General features: G+C 33.8%; 1 protein-coding gene across 4 annotated transcripts in view; it reads left to right on the forward strand.

Annotated features, from left to right (window-relative positions):
• MAP4K3 (mitogen-activated protein kinase kinase kinase kinase 3) overlaps positions 1-23,265 on the forward strand; it is a 193,825-nt gene that overhangs the window by 147,793 nt on the left and 22,767 nt on the right. For all 4 annotated transcript variants that reach the window (XM_019942766.3, XM_019942767.3, XM_019942768.3 and 1 more), the window contains 8 exons: positions 5,352-5,410; positions 11,051-11,089; positions 11,338-11,391; positions 14,078-14,120; positions 15,327-15,486; positions 16,353-16,465; positions 19,490-19,531; positions 21,836-21,920. In XM_019942766.3, the coding sequence (XP_019798325.1) occupies positions 5,352-5,410; positions 11,051-11,089; positions 11,338-11,391; positions 14,078-14,120; positions 15,327-15,486; positions 16,353-16,465; positions 19,490-19,531; positions 21,836-21,920 (595 nt within the window). The remainder of the gene's footprint in view (positions 1-5,351; positions 5,411-11,050; positions 11,090-11,337; positions 11,392-14,077; positions 14,121-15,326; positions 15,487-16,352; positions 16,466-19,489; positions 19,532-21,835; positions 21,921-23,265) is intronic.

The following is a 23,265-nucleotide window of genomic DNA, read 5'->3' on the forward strand; positions in this document are numbered from 1 at the left end:
ATTTTGGGAGGAATTACCATACGGTTTTCCATAGCCGCTGCATCATTTTACAGTTCCCACCAGCAATGCACAAGGGTTCCAATTTCTCCACATCCTCTTTGACGCTTGCTATTTTCTGGTGTGTGTGTATGTGTATATTATTGAAGTATAGTTGATTTACAATATTCCATTAGTTTCAGATGTATAGCATAGTGATTCAGGGTTTTTTTTAAGATTATGTTCCATTATAGGTTATTATAAGATACTGGGTATAATTCCCTGTGCTATATAGCAAATCCTTTTTGCTTATCTATTTTATGTGCAGTAGTTTGTTATTCCCATACTCCTAACTTTTTCCTCCCCCTTCCCTCTCCCTTTTGGTAAGCGTAAGTTTATTTTCTGTGTTTGTGAACCTGTTTCTGTTTTGTAAATAGATTCATTTGTATTATTTTTTAGATTCTACATATAAGTGATATCATATGATATTTGTCTTTGTCTGATTTATTTCACTAAGCATAACATTCTCTAGGCCCATCCACGTTGCTGGAAATGGCAATGTTACATTCTTTTTTATGGTTGAGTAATATTCCACTGTGTGTATATACCACATCTTCTGTTGATGGGCACCTGGGTTGCTTCCATGTCTTGGCTATTGTAAATAGTGCTTCTATGAACATTGAAGTGCATGTGTCTTTTCAAATTAGTGTTTTTGTTTTTTGATGTGAAGTGTCCATAATTATTTCAGTCTCCTACTTTCATAGTTCTAAAACCTTAGCACTGTGAACAGGATTTCAACTCTTAAATACTTACTGCTGGCCACTGGAAACCTGATGGACCCAAAATGTCTGGCTGTCATCTTAGTAGACAATTGGCACCAAGATGACAGCCCTAAATCTTTTGGGACCAAAAGAAACATTTACCCCCTTAAAGACCTTGCTGCCTAAAACTTCCATGTCATCAGTGCTTTCTGATTGTTTTAAGTGCTAAGGGTATTCATCTTATGATTTTTGTAAATGAATTTAGAATCATTACTATAGTAAAGGTTTTTTTTTTAATCAGACAATCATAATATATGAAACCAGAGAAACAGAGCTTGAATTTTAACATTGTTAGTGAGTAGAAAGGTCTTTAAATTTTGAAAGATGCCTGAGTTAAAAAAGCAAAGAAAAAAACTCAGCAAAATTCCATAATAATAAGAGTTTTGCCCATAACCATAAGAATGGATATAGCCGGTCTACAAGATGCTGTCTTTACATTAAAAGGTATTACACATCTGTTCAGCTGCTGCTAATTTTTTCTAATTTTCCTAGTTCTACTAGGCATTTTGGCCCATATACCAGTGAAGAATATATTGAAAGGTAAGAACAGTTGACCCTTAAACAACAAGGGGATTAGGGACACCAGCAGTTGAAAATCCGAGTATAACTTTATAGTTGGCCTTCCTGTGACTCTGCATCTTTGGATTCAGCCAACAGCAGATCACGTGATGTTGTAGTATGTATTTATTGAAAAAATCAGCATATAAGTCGACTCATACAGCTTAAACCCATGTTGTTCCAGGGTCAACTGTATATGTAAAGCACTATGTTAATTACTGTGGAGGAACATAAGTAGTGACATAATCATTGCTCTGAAGAAACTTACAGTATTCCTGAAAAAGTAAGAATAAAGTATTTAGGTTATAATTAAAAACATGTCCAAAAGATATACCCAATTTATCATTATCAGTAACCATAACAGAAGTACTACAAGATTACCCCTGAATTAGGTCAGAATTGAATAAAGTCTATAAATAAAGTTAAATTTATTCTGGAAAAGATACATCAACTTTGTTCATTTTAAATCTGTTGAACTACTACTTACTATAAAATTTATGTTGTATGGTCACTTTTCTTACCTATTATATATGAAGCAATCTCTAGGGAAAACTCACCTTCATAATTGCACAATTACAGGACATTTTCTAGAGTATCAAGACTAACCTGCTTCAACTGTACTTCAGTAAAATTTAAAAAGAAAAAAAAAAACTAACCTGCTGATATTCATTTCCAGCCTTGCTATACAAAAGTCATGTTTATTCACTTTGAGTCCCCTTAAGTATTCTGCTTTTATTAGTCAGAACACTGCTTGTTCAGTTAGTGTTCTGACCCTACTTGCTTTTCTTTTTAAGAAATAAGAATTAGCGAGGGTTTAGTCTCTTTTTACTTCTGTAAATTATCTACCACATTAAAAGGTGTCTCCTAACACCTTACTTGTGTGCCATATTTTCTCATTTTTTTGATGAGAAAAAATTCTGCTATTCTCTTTTTTCTTGGTTAAAACATATTGTTAAAGTATTTTTTCTTTAGTGTTTTTGTAGCCAACTCTAACAATTCTTTTGACTTCCTGCTGTTTTCTCATCAGGTATAGATAGACTTTGTAATCTCCAGATGGGTTTTAAAAAAAAAACAATAATAAGATTTTCTTGGTCATGTATTTTTCTTTTCCAGTGTTCCACGCCACATCCTCTGTTCTTTTTCAGCTCTTGCTGGGACCATGTCTTCTTAGAGGCTCTATACGAGTTCACAAGTACTCCTCTATTCATTAAAACACTGAAGTTAGGACTTTCTGACCCCAAAAGATATTTTAATTGGGCTTAGGTTGACCATCTTAAATTTTTTGCTGAGTGTTCAATTTGAATCTGTACTGGGCTATTGCATGTTGCCATCCATGTTGTTACTGCTTTGACTTTGTGTAGTTAAACACTGTCATTCATTAATAAGTTGATGCCTGATTTATGCTACTAAATTTTTTATGTCTATCCTGGCATGTTCAAATGTATTCTTATTTAGCTTATAAAGAATGGCCATGTTTTACCATCATTTTATAGAGTTATTTTGAGTGCTTTTCCAAGCATAACTTTGGTAGCATTTTTCTATTACAGAATAGAGTCCAAGTCCCTTTGGAAAGCATTTTAGATCAGTCTTTCTTAGACTACCCTAAAGATACGTAAATGACTACTAACTTTGCCCAAGTTTCCCTTTTCTTCCTTTCCTTTTTATTTATTCTCATTTTTCTTGTCTGATTTGCTGTCTGAATTCCTGCCATATAATAAGTGCTTAGTAAATAATAGTTGAATTAAATGAGATTAACTACTTATTAGAAGGACTTAGTGCAATCCTTTTCCTTGATGACATGCCTAGCACATGGGTTTTGTTTTTGTTTTCTTTCCCTATGGATGCTAAAACATAACTTGATTTACGGAGAAGGAATTAATAAAGAATGAAACCCTTTCAATTTTAGCTTTCCTGGTAGGGCTTAACACATGCCACATTTAATCATCAGACCTGGATCTGTCAGCAACTTCTCCCCATCCTGAATGTTATTCTGTATGTGAATTTACAGTCCATTTTCTATTAAAATATTTCATTAGTTATTTCAGATTCTTCTCTTACCTTCCTAAATATATCAGTTGATTTTTTTTAAATTATTATCATCAACCTGGTAACTGTCATGTAGCAGATGAGCTAGCTATTCTTAGGACATATCTATATTTATATAACACAAGCCATGGCCACTCTGCACAAATTACGCTTTTGAAAGCTGTCATTTGATTAAAGGCTTAACAGATTATATTGGCTAAAGAGGTTGCTGGTCTGGTAGAAGGGCCCAGTTATGCATAGCTGAAGAAAATGAAGTTGAATTCAGAAAGGTATTCATTGAGATTAGTACTTTTCTTTACTAAATACCAAAGCTTAAAGTCTCCTATATAAAGTCATGACCACTTAAATAGTGCAGCATAATAACTGTGTGGCAGTCTTATGATAATAGCAATTTCATCCTATTAAGATCTATCATTACAAATTAAAGAGAACAGGTATCCGAATTTCATTAGAATTTTATGTGATACCAGTGTGACAGTTCACTAATCTTTTTTGTTTATGATGTGTTATCTCTTCTGTCACTGGTAAGAACATACATTATTATGCATGGAAGAACACAATTATTGAAGAAGACAAAATTTGAGCCTTGTCTAAACCAGGCTTTTGGCTTTTGGCTTTTAACTTTTCACTTAAATGTGATGTATTGCTTAGAAGTCTTGTATTTCTAGGCTTAGTATTTGTGTGATCTATAATTATCTATGTATATCTTAATGAGGCTGAAGTGTTAGTTATCTGTTTACAGTAAAATAAACAAATGGCATTTGAACACGCATTTTCTTAGGGCCTGATTAGTGTGTGCCAGGTACGATGCTAGACCCTAGGCTGTGGGGAAAAAAGATGGATTTAACAATTTTCCTTTGTTTGAGGAGCTTATAGCCTGGCTACTATTTTTATAAACTTGTAAATAAGCTAATTAAAAGTCAGTGTAAACGCTAGAGGAGAACTATGTGTTAAATGCCGTGGAGTCGCGAAGAAGGTTACACCTATCTTCCTGGACAGTCTTGGAAGGCTGCTCCAAGAAGGTAACTTTTGCATTAAGTCCTCATTGTGCATCTGGCAGTATCTTGTAAAACTAGATAGCGCTTTAAGTACACTATATTCTAATGAAAATAAAATTCATTTAAAATGTTAAATATTCCCCCTTAATCATTAAAACGGTGCTTGAAATACAGTGGGAGAAAACGAAACTGTACTTTCTGTGGTTGTTGGAAATCATTTTTTTTCCTCAAGAAGGCATTTCAGTTGAGCACATAGATTGTTAGTTCCTTTAAATTTCAGTTCTTAACTCTACAACCTGCAGCGTTCAGTGGAAATGTTTAAATAGTTGAAGAACTGCCTTAATAATATTCGTTTGAAGTTTTGCTACTTAACTCTTTAAAAAAATATTTGAAGTCCTTAAATTTAGTTTATAATCTTGTGCAATTTCACATGTATAATTCACTTTGAAAGACCACCTTCTTTTTAACCTTTAAAAAATTATTACCTGCATGAAGCAGTAGTAGAAATATGTGAATGTGTATATATACATAATTATTGCAGATGTTATATACAAAGTCAAACCAAGATTTTTGTTGCTTGTTCTCTTCTGTAATCATTTTTGCTTCATTATAGCTTGAGCATAAATACTTTTTTCAGCTTTTTTCATTCCAAAAACTGATTTTTACAAATGTTAATTACAGTAGCAATAACCATAAATGAAACTTGCATATGGTGTTCAAACAAGTTCCCAGGAAAATTTTGGTAACTTAAATAATAAAATATATAAATTAAGACTACAAACTTCTGAAATCTTTTATTGTTGGAAGTCCTACCTTGCTTTCTTTTTAAGAACATATAGCAATACAGATTTATTTGAAGTCTGGGGTTTCTCTTTTAAAGACAATATGCGTTAGTGTATCATGATTTGTGATACACTACTATCTTGCTGAATATTTTATTCTGTACTATTAGGATCTACAACTAGAATATGGACAAGGACACCAAAGTAGTTACTTTTTAGGTGCAAACAAGTAAGTAAAATTCTTTTAAAATTAAATTTAAGAATACTTAAATTGCCTTAAAATATGTTATATATTAATTGTATTTTAAATATTTACAGTAGTAAATTGTACTAGTCTGGTAGATATATTTTATAATATGCTTTTAACTTTTCTTTATTACTGCCTTGCTAATCATCTACTCAATAATTGTCATAATGGGGAGAGTCACCTTAAATCTTTTGTATCAAGCTACTTTGTAGACCTTACCTGTTAGAGAAAGTAAGTACATTCCAACTAAAGATGAGTATATGTTTCAGCAATTTATTTCTTTTATTTGCAAAGTTGACCTGTTTATTACTTACAAAACTTGCTTTGGTACATCTCCCAGATGTGTTGGCCTATGAAAACAGATGGAAATATTCACACTCTTTAAAAATCTTTGTCTTAACTTTTTAGCTGTCAAGAGTCTTTTAAAAAGTAGATAGCCATTAAAATATGTCTAAAGGTTTAAAAGTTATTTATTTTATGCAAGAAATAAATCCAGCGGTTGTTTAAGGTCTGCAGTATACCAGGCACTGTCTAGGTGGTGCAGCACGGTGGTGAAAAGGCAGCTTGCAAGGTGTAACAATTTAAGATGTTCGTAGGCCTGAATTAGCAAGATATGGGGACAGGACTCTGCTCTTCCCCGTAGAGTCTCATTTCCTGAGTTCATGGATGAACTATCATTATAAAAGCTAATTTATAGGGAAATATTTAAATTGCCAAAATCTCCCAGCTATATGTAGATATTATTTCAATAATCAGAACTACTTAAAATTTCCAAATATAATTTCAGTGACATTAGAGGGTTGAGACATATTATATACCCATATTTTAGTTAAAATATGTTAATATCTTAAGTTAAGCAGGTGACTAAAAGACAAGCAACTCAGATTTAGAGATAATAACGCAAAATCATGTTTCTTTTTTTATAAACGAAATGTTTAAATACTCTTTTCTTAACCCAGAAACGACTTTGAATGACAAGCTAGAGAAATGCATTAGTTTTGATTTTGCTGAACTTCAGTTAAATAACATGAAGTTTTTGTTTTTGTTTTAAACCTTATGTTTCCTAAAATGGAAAATAAGTCTAAAATTTCCCTGGTTGAAAAATGAAATTTTATCAAAATAGTAACATTTGCTGTTTATAGTTTGTCTTGATTTGTTGATGGGCAACAAAGGAAAGTTTGTCTCATAATGGGTTAGCAAATAAATTCTGATGTGTTTTTGTGTTATTTTGTCTAAATTTCAGGTCACTAGTTTTAAGGATCTTGTTAGCAAAGTTTGATGTATTTTTAAGAGATTGTATAATTTTGAAAAATATTTCATTTACTTTGGTTTATTTTAAATATATTTTTATATTATATACTTGCAAAAATACCCCCAAAATGGCCTATCATTAAATGCTTTTCTAGATTCCTTAGTCCCCATTGTCTGATTTTTTGATTGTTAGACATTTTCATATTATATAGTTACTTTGGCTAGGTAAATGTTAATAATTTCCCCAACCTTCATTTTTTGATTAATTGGATCCCTGCTTAAGGAACTTTATTCTATATAACGAATCACTGGCAAGGTAGGTTGCCCCAAAGTTTGCCCTTTGGCTGTGTTTCGTGTACAGGTATATACATACATGTGACATGAGCATGGATGTAGCACTTCTCTTACTGTACTGCTATGTCTGCTTTATTCTTGTGACTAGGCAGTGTTTTAAAACTCACAGGATTTCCTGCTTTCTCCGTAGGTGATCAGGCAGACAGATTTCCATTTATGGGTTTCTGCCTATTCCAGACCACGCAGGAACTAAGTTTGTTTGTTTTTTTAACAGAATGCATATGTGTTTTGACTTACTGGGTTGTTTTCTTTTGAATTGTTATTATTGGGGTCAACTTTTCTGACTATTTAAACCAACAAAATACTATTTTTAAAAGAAAACTCTATTTCTGATTTTGTTTTTAATGTAGAGCAAAAGTTCTAAAAATAAATTCTCTTCTAAAGACTTAAATAATAGTGAAAAGAAATTCCTGGCATAATTAAGTATAGTAGTAGTAAATGCCAGATCCAGAGTCAGAACTGTCTCTTGCTATAAACTGTGTAACTTGGAGAAATTTACCTCAATTTTCTCTAATAAATGGGGATTATAATAGTACCTGCCTCATAGTATACTAAGGGTGAAATGGAATAATCATTGCAAAGCATTTAGCACATTTAGGGTTTAATACACATTAGTTGCCCTTATTTGTAGTGTTTACTCAGTAAATGTTGATTGTAAGAGCAAGTGAATATGAGAGAATAAAATTGGTTTTTGGTTTTAAAGAAATAGGGAAGTTTTTTGGTTTGTTCTCAAATCTAATCAGGGCAGTACTTACAGATTGTTTTGAGTCAGTTAGGCAATTTTGAATGGTTCTAGTAACCAGCAGCTAATTCAAAGATGCCAAATACTTTGGTGGTGGTTTTTGACTTCTCTCCCTATCAGTTTCTTCACTTTATCAGTTAAATCTATGATCTATGTTTGCATGTTTTTCCATTTTTAACCTCTTCATCCAGATTTTCTGGTCATTTTCAGTTGACTTAGTAGTTCAGTATGAGGGCATCATTTTTGTTTTGTTTTATTCATTACTTTCTCAGAATTCCATAATAGAGGAATCCAAGTAGACCAGTGAATAGTGACATTATTTATTATGTCACATCCAGTATTGGTGATTAAATCAGTATCACATTTTTCTCCAATGCTCTCAAGATACGGTATAAATGAACCTTTATGCAAATTAGCCATATTTCATTTTCTTTTATAAAAGCTGAAAAGCAAATCATATTTTCTACTTTTCATTAAGACTTCATGAATTCTGTAACTTTATTAACAAAATATCTTGACACATAGTAGGAAATTTACAAGTAAATGAATTTAAAAATATACATATGAGTCCCTAGCCTTAGGATAGCTGCTTTTTCATGTTCTCTTATTCTTACAGAACGTATACTCCCAGGAAGATAATGTTTTAAAAAGTAGAATGCCATATAAGTCCAACTAAATATGGTAAACTGAAAATAAACTACATTTAAATTCTCCTCTTAATTATTTTCAAATGCTAATATTCTCTACTGGAAAAAGAAATGGCTCGAAAAATATTGTCACATGCTTAAGAAAAAGTTTGTTTTCACATCTTCTAAGATGATGTGAAAGCCCACTGTACAGTTCAGAGATACTACATTTAATTTGGTAAAATAATTTAAAGCAGTGCTTCCGAAATTTTTAGTCTCAGGATCCCTTTATGGTCTTAAAAATTATTAAGGATTCCAATGAGCTTTTGGTTATATCACTTATAAATATCAATATTTATAGTACTGGAAATTTAAACTGAAAACTTTTCAAAATATTTATTTATTTCAAATAGTAATATACTCATTCCATGTTACCATAAAAAAAATTTTGTGTGTATTAAAAAATTCCTCATCTTTAAGAAGCAGTTCAGGGACTTCCCTGGTGATCCAGTGGTTAAGACTTCACCTTCCAATGCAGGGGGTGTGGGTTCGATCCCTGGTCAGGAGCTAAGATCTCACATGCCTCGTTGCCAAAAAACCAAAACATAAAACAGAAGCAGTATTGTAACAAATTCAATGAAGACTTTAAAAATGGTCCACATCAAAAAAAGTCTTTAAAAAAAAAAAGAACCAATTCAAATGCCACCTCTTAATGGTACCCTCTTTGCAACACCACTTTGTTCCTCTCATGAGACTTAGAAGCAGCTTTAGATATGTCAGTATAATACAGCAAACGTTTTGTTGAGGACCACAAATAACATTTTTTATGAAGAATAGCTGTTTTTTTCCTGAAACAAAATAATATTAGTAAGAAAGGTGGCATTGTTTTATATTCTTTGCAGATCTCCTTAACGTCTGGCTTAATAGAAGACAGCTGGATTCTCATATCTGTTACTAATCTATTATGATATCATACGTCTCATAGTCTCCAGAAAACTCCAGCGTTTCATTCTCAATGAAATAATAAGAGTGAAAAAAGAAAGAAAAAGAGTGAATTAAGAGTAAAAAAAGAAAAAAAGTGCTTTAGGTTATGAAAATAGTTTTTTTACCTTGCAGACCTCTTACCGGACCCTATAGGACCCCCAGGATCCCCAGACCGTGCTTTGAGAATTGCTGGTTTAGAGAAATGTTGCTTAGTTGATAATAATAAAGAAAACACTAATTGAGTACTTACTGTGCTCTGAAATACTATTCAAAGAAATAATTAATTGTATCTGCAGATAAACATTTTGACATAGGTACTATTGTAATTCCCATTTTGCTTAGGAAAATCAGAGTAACTTATCGAAGGCCACATAGCTTACAGTGGCAGAGGCAGGATTCAGATTCAGGCTGTCTTTGCTTCACAACCTGTCATCATTTTGCTATACTGCCTCTAGGTAGAAGTCCTGTCTTCTTAGAGCTAGTCCTTGAAGAGCTTTGTGAATAGGTAATACATTTGACTGAAGTACCTTAATTTTTTTAGCTGCAAAATAGGATTTGCAATTAGTTTATGGTTTTCCTATGTCATTTACAAGTCCAGATTTAAAACTTCGTCACTTTTTAATACTTAAATTGTTATTAAACTATCCTAATTAAAACATTTGATGGCTAAAGTCTATTCTATTAATTATTCATACCAGCTAACCATACCTTTCAGTTTCTCTGGTTTTATGCTTTGATAATTCTGAGGGCAGTTTTTTCCACTATATATAGGAAGGGGAAATGATTAGAGGAGAGTAAATTTTCTGCTGAATCACTTTTACCACAGTAATCTGTCAGTAACCGTATTTCTATCTCGTTAGCTTTAAGAAGGCTATTGAGTTTCTGATGCTTGAAGAGTATAATATAGGAGGTATGTTGCATGAACTTGCAGTGAAAAGAAGTAAGGGAACTTCAGGAATGCCGTGAGTTCTCTCTTACGTTCCTGAATATCAAAGTTTTATAAATTGCTCCTAATGATAAAATCCTCGCACCTGGTCTGATACAGGCTTAGTCTCCCAAAAGTGTAAATGTGTTTGCCAGTACACCACTGGAGAACAGATACTTCAGGTAAGTGAGTGTCTTCTGTGAAAGCAAAGTGCTACTACATTCATGTATTCACATCACATGCATGCATGCTTTTGCAGAGATCCAACACGTTGAGTTTCATTTTGTAGGATTGCCTGAGAGCATGATGTTTTTTTAAAGTGTGTCACCTTTCTTACATTAAGAAAAAGAAAATATAATTTCAGGTGTCAGGTAGAATATTCCAGGTAAAATTTAAATCCTGGAAACCCCTGACTATGACCCTGCAATTATTGTTTTGTCAGTCCCAGTTGTGACATTTCATGGTGGGTTGTCCTTTGTCTGAATTGGTATTTTTCAATAAACACTTGGATTTATTTTGTTCATTTAAAATACATGTATAAAGACATTAGCAACAGAAAATAGATACCTCATTAAATATAACCTGATGTTTTATGGTATAGCGATGATCGTTACAGCAAGTTTTTAGTGAATAGTAAAAAAGTGTTTTAATTTTATAGATAAGGTTAAAGTGATGAAAAATTGTACTTAGTATTTCTTTGCTTTATTCACATTATTTTTAATTTTTATTTTTCTCCTAAGGAGTCTTCTGAAGTCTGTTGAAGAAGAATTACATCAGCGGTAACTTTAATTTTTAATTAAGCTTAAAATACTTTGTTACAGATGAGTAAAGTCCTTTACCCCCTTCTCTATCATGTAGCCTAAGATTGTGTTGTTGTTGTTGTTTTAATATCCTGAATCCTGTAAAGACATAGAAATAAAATTCTGTCCTACAGTAGCCCTTCCTGCATTTTCTAAAATTTCTTCTTAAGCTGTTTTGGTGGTAAAGTCCATTTGGTAACAGTGGAATTATCCTTCTTTATCCTTAGAGGGCATGTGGCACATTTAGAAGATGATGAAGGGGATGATGATGAATCTAAACAGTAAGTTCTGTTTCCATTTTTGGTAAAAGAAAAAGTGTCATTTGACCTGATTTAGTAAATCTGGCAGCTTAATATTGAAGTAATTTTAATATCATTAATAATATAGTATCATGGGTTGTACCACATTTTCTTTCCTTTTCTCTGTTGTAATTGTATTAGTCGGTTCGGGCATCCTTAACAAAATACCATAGACTGGTATTTATTTCTCATGGTCTGGAGGCTGGGCTGCTGGACAGTTTAGTTCCTGGTGAGAGCTCTCTTCCAGGCTTGCAGGTGGCTGCCTTCTCAGTATGTCCTCAGATGCACTTTGCTCAGTGTGTGCATGCAAAGAGAGAAATCTCTCTCCCTCTTTTTTTTTTTTTTTGTGTGGTACGCGGGCCTCTCACTGTTGTGGCCTCTCCCGTTGCGGAGCACAGGCTCCGGATGTGCAGGCTCAGCAGCCGTGGCTCACGGGCCCAGCCGCTCCGCGGCATGTGGGATCCTCCCGGACCGGGGCACGAACCCGTGTCCCCTGCATCGGCAGGCGGACTCTCAACCGCTGCGCCACCAGGGAAGCCCCTCTCCCTCTTTTTATAAGGCCACCAGTCCTGTCTGATTAGGACCTCGTTCTTATGACCTCAGTTAACCTTAATTACCTCCCAGAAGCACTATCTCCAAATACAATCACATTTCACTGTAAGCAGTCACAAAGAACCAAGCCTCTCCTTCAGCACTTGGCTTAGAAATCTCCTCAGCTAACTATCCGATTTCATCCCTTGCAGATTTTCCTTCCACAAAACACTAGAACATGAACACAATTCATCCAAGTTCTCTGCCACTTTATAACAATGATTACCTTTCCTCCAGTTTCCAATAACTCGTTCATCATTTCCATCTTGAGACCTCACCAGAATGGCCTTTAATATCCATTAAAGGACATTCTGTTAATGACTATTTGTGTATTCTCTAAGAAGATGGAAGCTTTCTCACCGGCTCTCCTCTTTTCTCATTGACCTCTTGCTCTTAACGTCTATACTTCTAGCATGTACCCCCAAACTCTTCCAGCCTTTACCTATTACCCAGTTCCATAACTGCTTCCATATTTTTATGTATTTATTACAATAGCACCCCACTTCTTAGTACCAAAATATGTCTTAGCTCAGGCTGCCATAACAAAATATCATGGACTGAGTGGCTTGAACAACAGAGATTTGTCACAGTTCTGGAGGCTGGGATGTCCAAGATAAGGTGCCTGCAGATTTAGTTCCCGGTGAGGGCCCTCATCCTGGCTTGTAGGCAGCTGCCTTCTTGCTGTGTGTTCACATGGCCTTTTCTCAGTCTGTGCACAGAGAGACAGAGAGCGATCGAGATCCAGATCTCTTCCTCTTCTTATAAAGCCACCAATTCTGTTGGATTCGCTCCCCACCCATATGATCTCATTTAACCTCAGTTACCTCCTAGAAACCCTGTGTCCAAATACAAGCACATTGGAGGTTAGGGTTTCAACCTACAAATTTTGAGTGGACACAATTCAGTCCATAGCACAAGTTGATAAAAAAAGAACTTTGAAAAAAATTTACAAAGACAGTAAACATATCCTGTAGTTTAATGTTATAAATTAGTCAGTAATAGCTGTAATTATTACTACAGCTACAAAGAGTCTTACTATATAGTTGATTAAATTTCATCTGATATGTTTCAAATAAATAATTTGTATATAAATGTATTTTTGAGGGGAGAATATTTTCACTTACGTAATTATTAATATTTAGTCCTTTTAGTTTTGGGGGTTTTGTTGTTTGTTTGTTTTTAAAGAAAGATGCAGTTTCATGGTAGAGTGACAGAAACACCTGAGAAGCAGCTGGGGCATTGATTTTCCTTTCTACCTCACCACTCTGTGACCTTGAATCAGGTCACTTAACCTCTCTGGGCCTCAGTCTCCTCATCTGAGAGTATATGCTCCATAATCTTTTAATTTTTAGTACTTCTAAAACTCCAGTTCTGAGTTGTAATGAATCTTAGCTTCAACCAAAAAATTCTGCCAGTAATTTCATAGAGTATGTATATAGCTTTTGATGAGCTTCATCAGAGATATTCCATATCTAACAGTAGTAAAAATGAAGCTTACATTGTAATATATTTTTATATCATTTTGCTATTTTTCCTTAAACCAACTGTTGCTTGTGTTTTTATATTATTTAACTTTCAATTGATATAAATTGGAATTGTGGCTATCTTTTCCAGTTTTAATTACTAAAATAATATTTGAAAACAAGAAAGCATATCTAGGGCTTCCCTGGTGGCACAGTGGTTGAGAGTCCGCCTGCCAATGCAGGGGACACGGGTTCGTGCCCCGGTCCGGGAAGATCCCACATGCCATGGAGCAGCTGGGCCCGTGAGCCATGACCGCTGAGCCTGTGCGTCCAGAGCCTGTGCTCCGCAATGGGAGAGACCACAACAGTGAGAGGCCTGCGTACTGCAAAAAAAAAAAAAAGGAAAGCATATCTACTCAGTTACTTTTGAATAATACTTCCTTTAGCATAACTTGAACATTTCACAAAGTATTTTGAAAATCGCTCATAACCTTAGAAAAAGAAACTTGTTTATACAAAATTTTCTTCCGTATCTTTAAAAAAATAATCATATTTTAGTAATGATTTGTTTGTAAAATGATGAGTTCTGATTCTAAGTGTTTATGTTTTTATAGTTCAACCATGAAAGCAAAAGTTCCACCTCCTTTGCCACCAAAGGTAAGCAGATTTGTTTCTCGGTTTGAATTGTGTACGTGTGTCTGCCACTTTAATACTGTATTAATACTTACTCTGTGGCTTATTTAAACTTGGGATCCACAAAGAAAAGTCATGAAGAAGTTACTAACCATGATATAAGTAGACAATTGTGATTGTTTTTGTCTTTTTTAAATCATCCAACTTGTCATTTGGTGTTTATTCTAAATAATAAGTTCCAGAAATTTGTACATGAAAATGATTAAGTTAATGGATTAGTATTTCACTTGGGTTAGAAAACTCATACTTTTAATAAGATTTTTTTCTTCAAAATCTGTAATCTACTAGCAACTGATTAAGTTCATATGCATAGCAAATTCTAATTATAAAATGGACTGTTTATAAAATGAGTTGTAAGGTTTGAAATCAATTATAAATTGATTTATAAATGAGAATTGGAGTCTGACCAGTCTAGATATCCAATGTATTACTATATTTTGTTTTTATTTTACTTTTAAGAAAATCACAATTCACCCAGGTAAATAGGACTGTTCTTGCTTGTTCAGTTTTACATTAGCAGAAATACAGAGATCTGAATTTCAAAGAGATAAGTGCTGAGCAGTCTTCCTAATAAGGGGCACATTATAAGAATTTATAAATTCTCCAAACCTTCAGCTGACTGAAGGTTTTTCCATTGTCTGCACAGAGTTCCCCAGGTATCCCATATTGCTGAGTTAGTATTCTCTGATTTGATAAAATTTTAATTGGCACCTTCTTCTGCCCCCTGTCTGAAAGATTAAACATTAACATAAAAGATAATGAGTCACCTTAAAGAGACAGTTTAGATTAGCCTTGTAAGGAGCTGAACTTTGATTAGCCTGAATGTTTAAAGTAAAAGGAGACTCATTTAAATTGGGGATCGTAAAGACCAGAATATTTTTATTTGGCAAGTCTAAGTGGGCAGGCTTGTGAGGAATTAATAGAAACAGGTCTTTTTTTTTTCCTGAGAAAATATTTTAGGTGTACATTTTTAGGATATATATTAAGATTACCTGAACCAGATAGTTGAATAATCCAATAAGAGTTGAAACTCAACTAGTAAACACAGTTTGCAAGCCTCTGATATATAATAATATTTACTTCAGGGCAGATATTCAGTATTTTTCATGTTTAATGAAACACGAATAATTTCATGTTTAATCATTGGTCTCCTTTTCTGTATTATTTCAGCCTAAGTCCATATTCATACCACAGGAAACTCATTCTACTGAGGATGATAATCAAGGAACAATCAAGAGATGTCCCACATCAGAGAGCCCAGCAAAGCCCTCCCAAGTTCCACCTAGGCCACCGCCTCCCAGGTTACCTCCACAGAAGCCTGTTGCTCTAGGTAATGGGGGAAGGGAAGGTGAAATAAGAATGTTGCCAGGTTTTCATAATGTGTGAAAAAAATGGAGAGACTCCTTTTAAGAGATTATTTGAAATTCCTTTGCGGAAGGGAGAAGGAAGGCAATGGCTCTAGAGATGTTTTCTGCTTTTTGCCTCATCGTTTGAAGTGTTTTTATGACAGGATTACCTATGACCCAGTCTGGGATATTTTGCCTTTTCTTTGTCATTTCATATCTAGCCTTCCCTCTTTTGGAGAATCGTTTGTACCCAATTCGTTATATATCTAGAGTGTGGCAACAAAAGAAATTAAACTCTGAACAAACAAGGAAAATGTGTTTGGTCCTAGGCTACTTCTGTTTTAGAAAAAGAAGAGGATACCTTGCCTGACTCCTTTATTTTATTTCATTTAATCATTTTTAGAAAAATGATTGTCAGTATTTGCTAGGTATTTGCCTCCAAAGTAATACTAGAAGGTACTGTTTTAATACTGTAAAGTGTCTTGTGTGTTATGCAAAAGAAGCAATTAAAAAAAGAGCAACTAAGGTTTCTTGGATAACAGACTATAAATTGCCCCTTTCCTGAAAGTACTTATGTATTCAGTATTTCTTTTCTTTTTAACACAAATATATGTACTTAGATACAGCCTGAATTTTAATTTGCATATGTGAAAGAAATAGAGATAAAAGTAGAAGAACGTATATATAAAAGACTTTTTACAGTAGTAAATATTCTGATAGGGTAATCCCAAATGAAGGCTGAAACTGTCTCAGAGATAATATTTTTTGTTTCCTACTTGATAATTTTCTGAATGAAAATTTTCATAAAAATTAATCCTTTTCTAATATATTTAAATATATCTTACTGAAGGAAATGGAGTGAGCTCCTTCCAGTTAAACGGTGAACGAGACGGTTCATTATATCAACAACAGAATGACCACAGAGGCACAAACCTTGCGAGGAAAGAAAAGAAAGATGTACCAGTAGGTATTTATATTCATAAGCTCTACTTATATGTGTTTCCTTTTTCACTATTAAATTAGTTTTGCAGTTATAATTGATGGAACTCTAGCAATTATATATTTTAAATTTGTATGTTTATATTTTAATATATGAATTATAATGATAATAGATTGTTTAAATCTTGAAAAAATGACTTCGCTATGGTAAACATGAATGAAAGCTTTCTACTCTTCGAATTATTTAGGCCAATTTGTTATATTGCATATTATAAAATGTGACCTCTGCATACAGCTAAACACTTAGTATTCTTGTGATTGTTGAGAAAATATTATTCTTGTTGATTAGAATGATTCTTATACATTGCTTTTACAGTCTAATGAACTTACTGAAGGAAGGACATGGACAGATAAGGAAAGCCATAGCTTCTACCGCAGGACAAATTTCTGTTACATAATTTGTGATATTACTACTCTTACTCAAAGAAAATAGCTAACAAGGAAGAAAAATTAAGATTATTTTCTAGTAGATATAAGATATCACTTTAGGAAAGGTGAAGTTAGCCTTACCAGCTATTCCTGTTACAAATGTTAGATAAAACACTATGACATAACTACTAAAACATAAATAGAATTTATCAGGGAGATTAAAAATTGTTAACATTTGTGAAGAATTTACTCTTAATCATCAGGCAACATTTGTCCATCATCATAGAACTTAAAACAAACAAAAAAAATCCTTAAAATTCCCAATTCAGCGGTTGCCAACAAGATCACAAGACAGTATTTTGGGGGAAGTTTTTGTGTATAATGACATTGGTTATTTTTCTAGAAATTTACAGGACATATGGTTATGTGCATACAGCTATACTTTGTGCACTAAGCACATTGCTAGAGGCTTTTGTTCTGTATCTGTTCAACTGTTTCATAAGATTTCACTATAGATATGACATACCATTTTTTATAATTCAGTTAAAGCACTTGACTGGGGTTATGCATTGTAATTTGTGAAACTTAAGACATTTTTAACAAAAGTGAAATGTCCTGTAGGAATAATAGGATTTATGAAGTCTGTCCCACTGAGTAGTGCCTTTTTGCTTTCATCAGTTTAAATTTTAGCAGCCCTGCTAATGTAGTAGTATAAAAATGCAGCCTAATGATTTTACAACACAGTATAATAACCTTTGAGAGATGAATACATTTTTTAATTTATGCACTTTTAATTCACTTTTTCTATTACCTTATTTTATCAGGATAAGGAACTAGTAATTAAACTAACAGTCTCAATAATTCTGAAATAAATATGTCATGACTGTATCAGGATAAACAGTATCCCTGGTATATTGAAACATGATTACAGTTTGTGCAGCTTATTGAAATTATTTACAGCCAATTCTGTCAGTACTTAAGTTAAATCTGACAGAACATTCAGAGCTCCCTAATTAAAAATGATGTTTTGCTAAAATAGATGATATGTGATAAAAAATAAGTACATAAATCATTTGCAAAATGGAAAAAAATTATCAGAAATTGATGGCAGTATTAGGCTGTACATCCTCATAAACATATCTACAAAGTAAAATTTCATAGTCTTAATTTTAGGAATGTCTAAAAGTTACTCATGTAAGTAGTACTACACAGAATATTTCATTTGTATCATGTATATGAAATCAATTAACAGTAGCTTTTTAATTTTGGTCTCATTTAAACAATTCTGATTTATATGAGATTGAGAAAAAATTATAATGTCATTCCTTAAAACGCTGTTAAGATTAACCTCAAAAGAAACCTAGACTTCCATTAAATTTATGTTTAAATTATAATCTCTCCCAAGGAGATTCCTTCTCCAGGGATGAATCATATACCCCAGGAATGTAGCCCCTTGGAGAAATTTCTGGTACTGTTGAGAATATTGTAATAGATGAGCGATGTGCTATTTTTCCTCTCCTTAAATTATCAGTATACTATGACCAATGATTCATGCATTTGAGTCCATCAAACTTTAAAACTTCACTTGACAGAACACTCTGTAAACAAGGTTAACATAATGTGCAGACTGGGAGAAAACATTTGTAATATATATATAACAGATAAAGTATTTAAGTCTAGATATATAAGGAGCTCCAACAAATAGATAAGAAAAAGGTAACTCAGTTTAAAAAAAGGGGGGGGCGGGGCAGGGGTGGGAAGAATTCACAGAAGAGGAAAAACTGTTTTTTAAAAAGATTCTCAACCTTCCTAGCAATCAGTGGCATGCAAGTTAACGAGAAACACAGGAGAAAACATTTTTTACTCCTGTAAAAACTGTTATCAGTTTGAGAACATTAAGTGTCTGTGAGACCATAAGGAACCAGGACTCTCGTACATTGCTGGTGGGAGCGATATGAAGTGGGCACTTGGAAAGGCAGTTTGGCATCAGTATCCACTAAAATGTAAAGGTACAGACCCCGTATTCCAGAAGTTTCACTTCTCACAACATACCCTTAAAAAAAACATTCACACATGTAGTAAGGTATGTGCAAGGGTGATCATTTCCACATTGTTGTTATAGTAAAAATTTGAAAATAATTTTAAATATCCAATAACAATTAGGGAATTGCTAAATAAAGTATGTTATATTCATACTGTGCTGCAGTTAAAGCAAATGAGTCAGTGTACTTATGCTGTCCAAGACCCAATGTTAAGGCAAAGAACAAGTTGATAAACAGTGAATAACTGTTTATGTTCTAAAACACACACAAAAACAGTATTTCTGTGGGGACATGTATATAAATATGTGCAAAAAGGTCTGGAAGGATACACAAATACATGAGTACATATAATTGCCTAGAGAAAAGTTTGGAAGGATACACAATAAACCATTTTGGGGGCCAGGTACTAGTAATAAGTGGAGTGTGAAAGGATTATAGGGGACTTCAGTATTATCTATAATGTTTTGTTTGACCAAGAGAATGTATTCATGTATTTTATTCTGATACATGTGTTTGAAATACAGTACTGATATACCAAACAACAAGAAGTATAATCATGCATGTGTTCTTTTTCTAGAAGCCTATTAGTAACGGCCTACCCCCAACACCTAAAGTGCACGTAAGTATAAATACCAAATAGGTTAAGTTCTCAAACTAAATACAATGACAAATAATTGCTTGAATGTGTACCTTTGGTTGGATTTTTTTGCCTGTTTGAAAGAATCCATTATTATTTAAAAAAACTAAAAGATTGCTAATTTACATATTAATTGATTATCTCTGAAAAGTAACTTTTCAAAAGAAAATTACGATAAATTATACATTTTAAAAAGCTGCTTTATTCAAAAATTATTAATATTTTCTTTGCACATATTTTTGAAGGAATGTGAAAAATGCACAGTTATCAAAAACATAGAATTTTAGAACTAGAGGGAACATTGAAGGAGCATCTGGCCCAAACTCTATTTTTTGCCCATGAATGAAACTGAGACCCAAAGATCTTAGTCACCAAGATCACAAAACAGCACCCAACTCTAACCAGACCTAGAACTAGAACGTAAATGTCCTATGTTATAGTCCTTGTAGGTTTTTTATATCTATATATACCATGCTGTCCTTTTTAGGATTAAAATGATATTAACTCAATGTAATTTTAGGTTAGTATGGATAGAACTACATTTTCGCTGATACAAATCTCTAATCTAAAACCTTATGTAATACTAGTTTAGACAATGTCCATAGTTTTTCTGGTTTTTAACCTCCCAACTCTACTATTTAGCCTTTTTACTTTTTAACTCTACCTTTTAATTAGTATAAAGATCTAAATAATCATACCTCATTTTACAAAAAGAAGTTTTGAGTGTAAAGGGCTCCTGAGGCTAGAGATTTATGTATACAATAGGGATGAGATTTCCTGTTGGCTACAAGATGAAATTCCTTTATCAGGTATACAGTTGACAGGGAAGAGCTGATAACTATGGACCAACTATACAAACTAGCTTTAGGTTGGGACTGGTTTGATTGTTTTGTACCTCATTTTGTCATTTGGATTTTTAAGGGGTTTAGCAATACCTTAATATGTGAATTTTGGTACCTATCTTAAAGGATAATTATCAGGGTTAGTTAAGTGATATAATTTCTGCCCTACACCATAAAAACATTTTTTATTGGTCTCCTACCACCTGGTGGTATTGCCAGGCTATTGTTCTTTTCTGGGAACTAAAATCTTAAAAATACTGGTTGGGGGACTTCCCTGGTGGCGCAGTGGTTGAGAATCTGCCTGCTAACGCAGGGGACACGGGTTCGAGCCCTGGTCTGGAAGGATCCCACATGTCGTGGAGCAACTAGGCCTGTGAGGCACAACTACTGAGCCTGTGCATCTGGAGCCTGTGCTCCGCAACGAGAGGCCGAGATAGTGAGAGGCCCGTGCACCGCGATGAAGAGTGGCCCCCGCTTGCCACAACTAGAGAAAGCCCTCGCACAGAAACGAAGACCCAACACAGCAAAAATAAATAAATTAATTAATAAACTCCTACCCCCAACGTCTTCAAAAAAAAAAATACTGGTTGGTAGGTTTCTGTGAGTAAAAAGGAAATCTTAAGATTTAATATTTTGATTATTTTGTGTTAATATTTTTAATCCACTGTAGTCAACAGTAATCGCTCGCAGTATTATCTCCCTGTTGGTAAAGAAAACATCCCTGCTCTAAAATGATGCACGATGCTGTCCTTACCACATATTTCTGTATTCTTTTTTCCCCAAGTTTTTGTTTGTAAAAGTAATTAAATGGGTAAGCTTTCTTGTATTTTTTTATTCTAACCAGAACAATAATTTCAAAATTAACATCTTACTCTTTGAATATCAAAAAACGTTCAAATGAGTGATATTATTTTTCACTATAAGGTATTTATTATCTGAAAGGTTTGTAAATAAGCTTGATAAATAAATATTAACATCAAAAACTAAAGCTTTTTGTTGAATCCTTCCAGGGAAAATAATCAGATTGCTCAACTTTTTTTAAAAGTACATCTCTGTTTTGAGATTGAAGTCCGTATATGAATTTCAAATCAACCATACCTTTTCCACTTTGTAATATTAAATTCAGTGCTTAGTGCTATTTTTAGGCTCATGAAACCAAGTAAGAAAATTTTCACCTTTGTAGAGATTATAATTTCCTTCTTACCAGAGAGTATTGTATTACTCTTAATGTGGGACGTGTAAGTAATTCTTCTGTAAGCAATTATTGTGCAGAATTAGTTGCTATTACTGCTTTGTTTATTTGAGAAGATAGGAAGCATAAAATGATTCTTCTAAGTAAAATCTTATATCATCTGACAGTTGTGCCTGAAACCTTTGTGATACCACTGTAAGGCAAATGACTAGGACTCGTTAGATTTATTTGGTTATTTTTTGTTTTTTCCAGATGGGTGCATGTTTTTCAAAGGTTTTTAATGGATGTCCCTTGAAAATTCACTGTGCAACATCATGGATAAACCCAGACACAAGAGGTAGTACTATATATTTTTTTATCTGTTATCTTTCTGATTGTTTAGTGTTTTCATGAGACCAGGAAAGCACTCAGTTTTAATCACTTTCTGCATACCTTTCTGAAGAAAATTTTGTTACAATTTAAAAAGAAATGTTTTTAAGGTAAATATGTTTCTCTATGTTATTAGCAGTGTTTGAGGTGACACATGGTATTAAAATTTCACTCTGTAGTCACCATATCGATATACTGAAACCATATACTCTGTGCCATCTGTCTTTATAAAGATACACGTAGAGATATGTACAAACGTATGGTCTCTCCTTCTCTCTCTCTCTTTCTCTGTCTCTCTCTCACTCACACACACACACACAGAGGTATTCTTACTAAATCTTTCAAAAATCCAAGCTGTAGGTACTTTTATTTCACAGGTGAAGGAAATGACACTCAAGAGAGGTTCATTGGGCTTCCCTGGTGGCACAGTGGCTGAGAGTCCGCCTGCCGATGCAGGGGACACGTGTTCGTGCCCTGGTCTGGGAAGGTCCTACATGCCGCGGAGCAGCTGGGCCCGTGAGCCATGGCTGCTGAGCCTGCGTGTCCGAAGCCTGTGCTCTGCAATGGGAGAGGCCACGGCAGTAAGAGGCCCGCGCACCACAAAAAAAAAAAAAAAAAAAAAAAGAGAGGTTCATTGTTTCACAGCCAATCGGTAGTAGAGCTGCAGTTTGATCCCAGTTCAGTACTGTCTGACCACAAAGCTTATGCCTTTAATCTCCCAGTACTAATCCTAAATACTGTGCATTATAGGAATGTTCTTGGCATTCTAAGTTGTTCTCAGGATACTTCAGTTTAGCCTGGAGAAGTTCTTCACCTGCTGTTTTATATTATCATAAAAACTGATCAAACAGAACCATGGCCAAACTTCTAATATCTTCTAGAAGATATTGAGTACCCTAGCGAGCGTCCCAGTTTTAGTTAACTTTTTAAATAGGCTGTAGTCAGATCTTGGTTTTTCTGATGTCATGTTTATAATAATAGCCCATCTGCAAAAATACTTTGCGTCTGTATCAGCTGGTCTTGATTTGCATTCTGTATGTCAGTTGCACGTGATCCCCTCCAAGAGGGAATTTAGAAAAGTTGCTGCAGATTCTCTGCCAGTCCTTAGCACCCTCTGATGAGTGAGGAGTCCTAGCATGCCATTCTTCAAAACCTCTTTTCATAAAATTTTCTTCACTGCTTTGAGGCTAATATTTGCATATTACTCAATTCCTTGAGCTAGAGTTTCTAACTACTTATTTGCATTAAAATAAATACTACTTACAGACCACAGTAATTCTTTTTTCATATATTAATACATATATACTTAATTT

This window comes from Tursiops truncatus, chromosome 14 (genome assembly GCF_011762595.2).
Source record: "Tursiops truncatus isolate mTurTru1 chromosome 14, mTurTru1.mat.Y, whole genome shotgun sequence".
Classification (NCBI taxonomy): Eukaryota; Metazoa; Chordata; class Mammalia; order Artiodactyla; family Delphinidae; genus Tursiops; species Tursiops truncatus.